The 11,550-nt window shown below is 38.1% G+C and overlaps 1 protein-coding gene across 1 annotated transcript in view; it reads left to right on the forward strand.

Moving 5' to 3' along the window:
* The window catches only part of LOC137266022 (dynein axonemal assembly factor 9-like), a 126,130-nt gene extending 114,965 nt beyond the window's left edge, over positions 1-11,165 (forward strand). Inside the window, exons 28-39 of the mRNA XM_067801519.1 lie at positions 69-218; positions 1,064-1,140; positions 1,477-1,525; positions 1,763-1,859; positions 2,438-2,526; positions 3,080-3,166; positions 4,405-4,511; positions 4,895-4,969; positions 5,299-5,492; positions 7,411-7,476; positions 8,242-8,335; positions 8,554-11,165. Of these exons, the coding sequence (XP_067657620.1) occupies positions 69-218; positions 1,064-1,140; positions 1,477-1,525; positions 1,763-1,859; positions 2,438-2,526; positions 3,080-3,166; positions 4,405-4,511; positions 4,895-4,969; positions 5,299-5,492; positions 7,411-7,476; positions 8,242-8,335; positions 8,554-8,657 (1,189 nt within the window). The 3' untranslated portion in view covers positions 8,658-11,165. The remainder of the gene's footprint in view (positions 1-68; positions 219-1,063; positions 1,141-1,476; positions 1,526-1,762; positions 1,860-2,437; positions 2,527-3,079; positions 3,167-4,404; positions 4,512-4,894; positions 4,970-5,298; positions 5,493-7,410; positions 7,477-8,241; positions 8,336-8,553) is intronic.
* The last annotated feature ends 385 nt before the right edge of the window (positions 11,166-11,550 follow it).

The raw sequence follows: 11,550 nt of genomic DNA on the forward strand, positions 1-11,550 counted from the left end.
TCAGTCTGAATTGGAAACATGCACACGTTGGTAATGTAAAAATCTTGTTGAATTCTTTGTGTGAACAGATGGACAACAATTTGTCAGCCCCATGACAACAGTTCTGTGTTTGACCCAGTGAGTCTCCAGAACTCCCTCACCTCTGCCTACTCTGCCAACCGCCGCCGCCACACATCTGGCAACTACAAGAGAACCAGGGTGGTCATCCTCACACCAGGGTGGGTAGATTCTCCATGGGTTTTAGGAATCATCTTTCCCAAGCCTAAGATAGTATAGGAAACTCGTGTTGTTGATGAGGCCACATGAGCAGTCCGAAGTGGTTCACCAGTGGTTTTGATTATTTTCTGACCATGTTATCTCAGTGTTGTAAATTGTACTATGTGTAGAGAATTACCTGTGAATTCATCTGCATGTTATTGTTCGTTAAGGATGTATCAGCACTAAAATTGATATGGTCATCTACAGTGATAGGTGAGGGGAGGTGAAATGAGAGTTTACAATCATGTTCAAGATTCTTACACCTGTATACATGCATTCATATGTTTATAGTTGCCCCTACTGGCAAACAAGGATAAGTTGATCACCCACTTGACAATTGACACATATTAGTGAGTGCAGCACACTGGCGCTTGCCATTGTGAGCAAAGGGGCCCCAGATTGTCTGTGATTAAGTGTAGCATGATGAGTGATGGATGTGAGAGTCTGGTGAGCAAGACATGTGCAGCTGCATGCAGTCATCATCATGCACTGCACATGCACTAACCTGCATTTGCTCTCCTTTTCTCAGACCAATTGCGTTTGCTCATTGCCACGCACTGCCTACATCTTGGAAACATGTTATCTCCAAACTTATTTGTCAGTACTGGTTTGGACTGATCTCTACTATAATGCTGGTTTAATAGTGCCAGCCAAATGACACACTATAGTACACTTTACATGGTTACCACACATCACACTCATTCTCCATAGTTACATCAGTACTGCTGTTTCAGGGGGATATTTAATCAGCATTTATAACATGGACATATTTTCTTCATTTATCAAATTGTTTTATATATTTTAGATATACTGACATCATCGATGTAGTCCATGCCATAGTGTCTCACCCCAACACTGAGGTAGCGGCACAGGTCAGGATAGGTGAGTGTTTTGCCGTCATGCATGGGGAAGTCCGAAATTGATTTGGAGAATTTGAGCCTTGTGGGAGCTCTGTTTGAAAGTGATGTGTTTTCAATTTTTCCCTGTTGTATTGTATAGTCTCTGCTGTGTTGTTTCTTCCCTTTGATATGGTGTATATTCCCCATCCTGTGGTGCTTGATGATTCCTGAAGACGTGTCTGTCAGTATTGTATTGTATTGTATTGTATATCACTGATATTGTATTGTATTGTATATCACTGATATTGTATTGTATATTCCCTTGAATGTGTTCTATGATGATCCATAGTGCTATATCATTGCTTATAAAATGTTGCAGGTGCAGTGACAGCTTGTGTGGACCCACTCAACACATTCATGGAACACAGGTACAAAACTTTGATCTCTTTTAGTAACCTTTAGGTACAAACTTGACTACCCAACCATTTTCTTTTTGTGTGTGTAAGATTGCACCAGTAATTGCTCAGATTATCAACCACTAGTTGGCAGGTTCAGATCTGAACATAGGGACAATGATTAACAGTGATATCAACATTCAGTCATCCAGTAGTAATCAGGATTACACTGTGAGGTACTGAAGTTCACATTAACTCGTTCCTTGACAGATTGACGTTCCCCACTCTCCTGAACCACTGCAGCCAGGGCTGGGTTAACTGCATTGTCTTCACATCCACCAAGGTTTGTTTGTTTGTTAGTACACATGTTTATCATTTACTAATACCCAACAGCTTTCTCATATTTGAAAATGTTTCGGACTCCACCTAAAAAGTTGTTTAAGAAACTATCATCATTGAAAACGCAAAAGTTGTTATCTGTCGAGACGGAGTGTAACCGCAGAAACGGGACAGCCAGTCATGGCAGGGGACATCTGAAAATCTATTCCGGGAGACCTGTCGGTTCCTCATTTGTCGTAGTGCCATAGTCATGACTTAAAGTGATGACAAGTGGTGCCACAGTTGCCTGTTGTAAGCCATCCCGAGACCAGTAACCTTGTTCAATGACATTAGCTACCTTGTAGACACAGTTTAGCCAAGTTCCAGTCGTGATTTTGTTAAGGGATTCCTTATCCATAAGTTATGTTATGGGTGTGATGTTCAATATTTATGAACAAGTTTTGAATGCATAATCATTACTCCACACACATATAATTTGCAATGTTTACATACTGTTCTTACATGTTATCACAAGCTTCTGATGGTGCCTCTCTAGTACTGAGTCTAGTTTATACAATGTAGAAGCTTATTTTGATTCTTCTTTAACTGTCATCCTTTGTTGGACAGAACGAGATGCTGGAGGAGGTACAGAATCTCATCCGGAGCATCAACAATGATGTGGCTCTGCTACTGGCAGAGAGGGGCATTGTTAGAAGGTATGTGCTTCTTCATTACAAACTGGTGTGTTTAGTTCTCCATTCATAGTCGGCTGTATGTGTGTCTGCCAGTAAAACATGTGTAGTTAGTGTCCATGTGTGAGATAGGAGGTGGGATAACTACCATGAAATTCATTACTCAGTTTCAAATTCTGTGTAACAGTTTATATCTCCACAGGTTTTGTTAGTGACTACTTCTGTGACTGGTATGTCTGTGCTTGTATAATACCACTAAAAAAAGTAGGGGACATTCCATTTTGTGATCATACCACTAGCTAGTGCTAGTGCCTGGGAGAAATAGTAATATGTATCCATACAGATGAAACATTTCCAAAAGAATGGAATAAATTGTCACATTTTCCCTTGATTTCTCTTCATCATCTGTTTCCTCCTTGGCTCCATCATTTGCATCAATCTTGTAAATCCAGTAACCTCTACTTTTTTTGAATCGTATAGATCATATTTTTTCTTCAGGTGGACCACCTGTATGTTTTCTTAGAAAATGCTGCAATATCTGAACCCAGCCCCATGTATACGAGTTATTGTTTTGCAGGAGTCCTGACCTGGAACTGATCATGTCGGAGTCCAGCTTCCACCTCCCCCAGATGGTGGCAGCAAGACAGTGTCTCCACCCTGGCTGGTATGGCAGACCTGGCTGTACTCATTGCATGCAGTCTCCCAGGGGAAGGGGATATTTTACTAGTGCTTCAATTTGCTTCCGATTTGTTTTTATATACTTTGACATTTTAAACTTAGGCACCATAAGAACCATATATCAGCAATTCGATCACATCATGTTCATATGAGAAGATATTGAGTCAACATATTATATCTAAAAATTCTGTTGTACTGCTCTGGCTCCACACTCTTTCATACTTTTAATAAATTGTCAGTTTGATGAAACTTTGAAAAAACTACATTGCACAACTGCTGGTAGATATCTTTGATATCTTTTCTTTGAATGTCAGTTATTTGATTCTTCTGGCACTAATTTACAATTTACTCATGGTAGAAGTCATATGGAGGCCAATATATTTTGATCCCCAGTCTTCATGGAACCAGTTTATTTTTCACCAAATTCCTGTGTGACTTTCTATAAATGGCTGCAATAATGGGTAATGGTTAAATGGCCACAGTCAGTTTTAAAAATAATTGTTTTATTCTTCAATCATTTTCTTTTATGTTGATTTGGTGATTTATTTGGGTCATGCGCTAAATCTACAATTGGCATTCAAAACTTGCTTTTTAGAAAAATAATGTGATATAATGTCATCAATACCTATAACTGACCTGCCTACCTGGTGTATTTTGTACGAATTTTTATCATTGAATATGATTGTATGACCTCATAGCAGATTGTACACCAATCAAGTTAATTCATCAAAAATTAGTTTCATTCCACACTATAGTTCAACTTTTAGTACTAACCTTCATTGAGAATGTCCTTTTCTTCCACTATTGTTTATCAATGCCATCAATACACACACACATGTACTACCGATATATACCAATTCTTTAAGAATGGCAACAGCATGGCTGACCAAGCCATTGACAAACCCCAAGATTCGAAAATCCAAAAATCCTACAATCAAACGTTTATTGAAAAATACACTTCCATCCCTGGAATCAGCATATCAAGTAAAGGAGACAGGTATGTGTATAGTACATGTTGCTGTACACATGCTGGGAGTACCCAGATTGTATAACTTATGAGACTGTGCACTTTTACACCTCAAATACACTTTTTTGCCGCCATGAATACACTTTTAAGGCAAGTGGGGTAGGCAGATATGCTATTAGTTCATGAATTTGATGAGTTTATGAAGGCTGATTCCCTACTAACATGTAGCAGTGCTGAGATTAAGTGTTCACCTACAGGCGCCAGGGCATCTACCTCCGAGTTCTGACCTGGCCACACATGAACCAGGTGGTCCTCCACTTCTCCAAACCCCTTGACAGAAACAAACTTCACAGCAATCTCAGAGGTCAGACCATTTTACCTTAATCATGTAAATGATTGTTTTCCATACACCTTCATTATTTCTCAACCTGAACATTGTATATATGACATGTTAAACATGAAGTGGAAATTGATGTTTGTACTTTATAGAGAATGTTGTATATATAATATGTTTAACATGAAGTGAAATTTGGTGTTTATCTCTTCAACAATGTATAGAGAACATTGTATATGAAACATGCATAACATGAAGTGGAAATAAATAAATGAACAAAAAATTCTTATTTAACATTCATTCATCTCCAGCTGTATGTGACAGGCAAACAGGGTGTCCAATTACTATACGTAGAATGTTATTATACACAATCTGTGTGAGGAGATGCATGTGATTTTGTATGTACTTGTCAGATCTTCATGGGAAGCTGAAGAAACACAGGCTGGAGGACAATATATACCATGTGGAGGGCAGGCTGAGATTTACAGGTTGGTCGTAGGACTACTACTATTGATGAAAGCCTTACAGATGGGTTATAACATCAACAACATTGACTGCAGACTGATAGCTAGGTTACTGCATCTACCAGACTGATACAGAATGAGACTCACAGTTGCAGTGTCATCCACATTAATCAAAATATCACCAGATAATATGCCTGTAATAAGCTGCACTTGTCACTGACTGACATCAATGTCTGTACTCTAGTCAGGTATTGTTTGGGCAGTAAATTGATGTTGTTATTGAAAGACTGACTGTTTCACTCTTCTTAAAAGAATGTTTGGTCTTGTGTAATATTCTGTTTCTTTGGTTCCAGATTCCCGGCAGATAGTGGATCTACAGTTCGTGACTTTGAGTGGCTTTCTGACCTTGTCTCCATCAGATGACCAGGCTGTTCCTCCATCACGTCAGATGAATGGCCAGCCTCGTCATAACTGTTTCCTCACCTTTAGTGGCTGTGGTCTGCAGGAGAGCAAGCTCAAGGACTGGCTACGTCTCAGTGCTCAACAGGTAGGGCAGGAGTTTCACAACATGATACACCTGTTCAACAGGTAGGGCAGGAGTTTCACAACTTGGTACATCTGTTCAACAGGTAGGGCAGGAGTTTCACAACATGGTACATCTGTTCAACAGGTAGGGCAGGTGTTTCACAACATGATACATCTGTTCAACAGGTAGGGCAGGAGTTTCACAACATTGTACATCTGTTCAACAGGTAGGGCAGGAGTTTCACAACATGGTACATCTGTTCAACAGGTAGGGCAGGAGTTTCACAACATGATACATCTGTTCAAGTAGGGCAGGAGTTTCACAGCATGGTACATCTGTTCAACAAGTAGGGCAGGAGTTTCACAACATGGTACATCTGTTCAACAGGTAGGGCAGGAGTTTCACAACATGATACTTCTGTTCAACAAGTAGGGCAGGCGTTTCACAACATGATACTTCTGTTCAACAAGTAGGGCAGGTGTTTCACAACATGATACTTCTGTTCAACAGGTAGGGCAGGCGTTTCACAACATGATACTTCTGTTCAACAAGTAGGGCAGGCGTTTCACAACATGATACTCTGTTCCGTAACTAGTTTCCAGGTTCAGATTCTAGTTTCTAACACAACATTCTTCCTTGTTGTTGATTCTTTCACTAGCAGTAGTTACATTACATCATTGATGAATCATTGTCTCATGATGTGTTGTGTTTCACAACACAGTCACTCAAAGTGACACAGTAATATGTAATACACTTTACACTGACATAAAACTCAAGAGGCATGTAGGCATTACAAAAGTTTATTACATAACTTACACAATATATATAGATATATATTTGGAGAGGGGATTCTCTTGCTGGATATATAGCATGTCATTAGATTATGATATGTGGCGGGAACCCTGTCAAACCCAACAATGTATTAAAGCCTGCTTGAGGGATGCTTGATAGGGTTCTATATTATAAGTGGAGTATATGTAAATAGAGTGTCGCATGACTGTAATTTTGTATAGAAGGCTGTAAGCAAGTAAGGGTACCTAACCTCCCTATTGCTCCCACTAGCAGGGATGCCTGGGTTGGATACCTTAGCAAGAGGTATATATTACTTTTGGAGAAAGATAATCTGCCTGAATGAGTGGATAACTTCTGATAACTACCAGCAATACAATCCCCAATACCAGGTGGTGTGCCCCAAATGGGGGTTGTGATGGGATGCTGAATTACGAAGCCAAACAACATAATGGTGATGTGAAATGTGGAAGGAACACAGCTGCACATGCACATACTTCCCAGTTTGAGGTAGCCATATCTGTCCTGTACCCTACCTGGGCATGGCAGGTAATAACATCTGGAGCTGTGACCCTACCACAGATATTATGACCGATGTAGACAAAGACTAGGTACATTGGAATAAATTGTAACATTGTAGATATTATGACTTGTAGCATAGTACATGAATTATGCATACCTTGGAATGGAACATATAGAACAATGTAGAAATATTGTGTGCCATTATAAATTGAACTTGAGATGTGGGAGACATTGTAGTATTGCAGATGTGTATGACTAGGAACAGTACATGACTCATGCCAACATTCAAATGGAACAAACGGTATGATGCAGATATATCTTATGCCATTATAAACAGTACCCAAATGTCTCTTAGTTATAATTTACACTGACATACAACCCAAGACACATCAATAGTCACTCAGAGTGATACAGTAAGACGTAATACAAACTGTCTCAAACAGAAAAGAAAATATGTTTAGAAATATATTCCCGCATATTATGTTTCTCTGTTATTTTCTAGGTAAACTACCTAGAAAATAAGAAATGTCACATATCTATTCATGATGATGATACAACTATGAATAAATTTGGCTGTTGACAAATGCTGTTTTGTATGGAATCTTTATTGATATGCTGTTCCCAACAGAAACCGGAGAAAAAGAAGCCAGTGTCCAGAGGAGATCTCACCAAGGAAGAAATCTCTAGCATACACGTAAGCTGTTTTGGTGTTTACAACCTCTGTCTGTCCTCTGGTCACCATATGAGTTATTTCCCTTACCTGTACCAGGATTCATGCACTACGGATACCAATATCACCTAGAGAAAGACCTTTTTCATGATAACAATTGTAAGTGGAAATTGTCCAAGTGTTGACTGCTATCAAACATTCCGTATGAGACAGTAGGGCATGGCCAGAATGCGTTTGTACAAGATGATCACATGTCTACCAGATAAATGGATTCATTATCAGGTAGTGATAATATTATTTCAGTGTTTTTTGTTTGTGCAGGTCTTTTTGGTTTGTGTATGAGTATCTCTACTGCAGTGACACTGTGCCTTAGAGTGGGAGGCCTGTGGTATTAACCATGAATGTTAAAAGATGGTACCTGTTTTCTCCACTTAATGCAGACCACAAAGGCAAAGACAATTTTAAGCCAGGTGCTGGGCATTAAGTGCAAAAAAGTAGATACCGTTCAACACAAATAGTATGTGGCAAAATGCTGTATGTCTTAAAATCGAATCACTTGACCTGACCTGACCTGACCTGACCTGACCTGACCTGACCTGACCTGACCTGACCTGACCTGACCTGACCTGACAATCCTACTGTCAAGTAAGTCTGTAGATGATGTAGATGTAGCATAGATATCAGATTTGAATCTGTCATGGTAACATGTCTAAATGACATGACTAGAGTCAGGAATGTTCTATTTCGTTATCTATTTGACTTAATATTATGAAATTGTTCTGTCAACAGAAGCAGTACCATCTTGAACCTCTGCCCCCTGGCTGGTTCTACAACGGCAATCAGTTCATTAGCATGGGTGGGGACAAGTCCAGCACACATCCTAGTATCCTTGTGTCTGTCAGTAGGAAACTGCATGGCTCCTTACTTTATCATTGTTTTAGATTTCAAGTTTAAATATTTTATTTCAGTTCCTGACAGCACTCAAATGGACATTTAAGGGAATATCTTTAAGGGTTATAATATCCATATTATCACATTTTTATAAGTGGCAAGTACATTTTTGTTTAAGAAACACAATTTGTTTTCCTTAACCATGAAAAGATCTGGAAGAATTCATCACTAACTGGGTCAAGTCCAAGAATAATGAAATCTCTACCTACAACACACAGATAGAGGCTGAAGCATTTACTGATCTGTTTGACTGATGGGAGACAAAGTGGTGTGAATGAACACTTCTCACCCTTCGTCACCAAACTGTTGCAATCAACCACTGCTTCATGATAACATGCCGTGACAAGTATTACTCCTTTATTACAGGACACACTTCCATGGTGATGCTTTACTTTCATGTTGACCAATCAAACAAGGACAGTTATCTAATGTCACTATCTGTCTCTGGTAGGAACCAGTTTTGTCAAGGACATAAGACTTTAAATGTTATAGACTGTTTTTTGTAGACTTGAAATCAACAGATTCTGTGAAAATATATTGATTCTTTCAAGGTCAAGTCTACCAGTTTCTACCATAATATTCTGTATTTCTTTGACACAATTCTGTTTTAGATTTCATAAGCAAGAGATCACCAGTGTCTCTCAGAAAGTTACCTATTTCTTTAACCTTGAAACCCTGAAAGTTTAACTAAACATAACCAGTGTTTGTTAAGATGTTCTCTCTTCCTATAAGACTGAAGCTCCTCATGAATGTTCAGTGGCATACAATGTTATGTCATTAAACATGTCCTTATCAAAACTTGTGTACTGGCATCAGTTCAAATAGATCTGTAATATCCACATAAGGTTACATTGTGGTCTTTCACATAATCACAGAAAGCACTTTATGTGTCTTTTACCTGATTTACTCATCTTAACACATTCAATGTACAAAACTGAACAGACTTATATCGTATTTTATTCAATCGGTTTTTCAGCATTACACATTTCTAAGGGACGTTTTTGTACTTCCTTCAACCCAAAATAGCAAGAAAATTGCACAGAAATATTTTTAAAATGTTGTTTTGAAAAATAGTTGTGTTGCCGTCAATATTTAAGAAACTATTCGATTAGTTTAACTATGTTTCTTGATGACTGACATCAAAACATGATAATTTTCAGAAAGAATCACTTCTGCAACATTCATGGCAATTATGTTTATAGTGAGGAGAGAAAGAGATCAAGGTGAAACCAGGCTCACTCACTCACAGTAAAGGATAGACTCAAGCGTGGTCTCTTATAATATTTAAATCAACCAGAAGGAATCTTTATGAGTCATCATACTGAAAGACTGAAACTTACAGATCTGTCATGTGAAGAATGTAGGTTCCTGAAATATGTTTGTAAAGACTGAACCACCCACGTACTGGTATATTATGTTGACTGATTATATTGATGTTTCAACTGACTGTAGATGTTGTGCCAAATGTTCACTACTTGCTCACTTCATTCACCACTGTGCATCTATGCTGTTGTTTGTTTACAGACTCTTTATCCTGTGTGTTGGATTTTGTTTGATGGTGCTCACAGATGTTGATATGAAACAGACTGCTCAGATGATACCATGTGTTTATAATATGCAGAAAAACTCATAGCCAGTCTGCTGAACCTGATCCTGGTAAATGACAGACTGAAATGTTGCAGTTCTTACATAGTTTGCTGGTATTTCTGGCTTTCTATGAGACCTCATTAGACTTCCCAAATGTCAATGTTAGTGGGTTTAACTGTAGCCTTTTGCCCTTATTTCTGTTATCACAGTGGTCTGTTGGTCTAATATATATAGTCTGATGTCAGGAAATATGTATATATGTTTCTTTTACGTGGGAACATGGATTTTATTTGTCCCCTTTTGAAGGCAAATGGTGATATATGTTATGTTCAAAATTGGGATCTAATTTCAATTTCTTATTTTCCTGAAATCAAATTTATTTTGACTCTGCATTTGATCTATTGATTACATCCATAAAAACACCTTGAATTGTGTAATATCTAATTTCAGTTTATGATTATTTGCTGACCTTTGGTGCAGACTTGAAGTAGAATATCTTCTTTCAGCATGTGTAGATATGTCCCTCATGAAGAACATGTAATACAGGGTTCAGCCACACTTAGTCACTACAGATTTTATCCCTGAATAATCAGTCTCAGTGTTCAAGTGTATTCTCTTTGAATAAATGCCCTCGACTTATGTGCCACAATAGCTTCAGTTTGAACCTGATTCGGATGACACATCACATCCAATATCTATCCAATCAGATTACAGCTATGAGAGAAATGTGCATAGTTTATGGTCAGAGAGATTAAAGTAGTGACAGCACTTCAGAAACAAAGCCATGCTAGTGAATGTGCCCAATGTATATCTTGTGACAGAATGAAGATTGATACACTGGATAATGGTGTACAGTGTGTGTTTAAATTTACACATAACTGTTGCTGACTGTGTATTTTCTCTTGAGTGATGTGGTATCACATTCTGTCCATCCATCCATTTGAATCCATCCAAATAAACTGGATCATTTTTCAATAATACATTCCGTCCAGCCAAAGTATTAAAAGTTGTTACTGACAGAGCATTCCATTGTTGTGAGAATTGTTGATTTACATTTTCAAAATTATGAATTCATTTGGAATACATTGTGCAAATGTTGAATTGTTATATATATTGATGAATTATATTTGAGTTGAATAATGGTTGCTTGTTTGAAATAAAAGAAATGTGTGAAACTGATGTTTGTATCTTTATTTAGTTATGAAAGTTCTGTATTACTGTTTGCTTGCAGTTTGTACTTAGATACTAGGTACACAAAACAATGTACTTAATTTCATCCATAGAGCTCGTTTGAGTGGCATATAGAAGATAGTATGATGAACAAGGAGACCTTTATGGATATACTTGATTGATAACAATGTTAGTAGCTACACTGAAAAGTAACTTATGTTACTGTTAAAGAAGATGTATATCCATAGAACTCTCCTTGTACATCCATGGAGAACAGTCTGCCCCCATGATATCATAGTATACATATTTCACCATACATCCCCCCCTCCCCTCCCCCCCCCTAATATTGCAGTAATAAGTTCAAATAAACATTATCACAGAAAACACTGC

The sequence above is a fragment of the Haliotis asinina genome, chromosome 15 (genome assembly GCF_037392515.1).
Source record: "Haliotis asinina isolate JCU_RB_2024 chromosome 15, JCU_Hal_asi_v2, whole genome shotgun sequence".
NCBI classification, from domain to species: Eukaryota; Metazoa; Mollusca; class Gastropoda; order Lepetellida; family Haliotidae; genus Haliotis; species Haliotis asinina.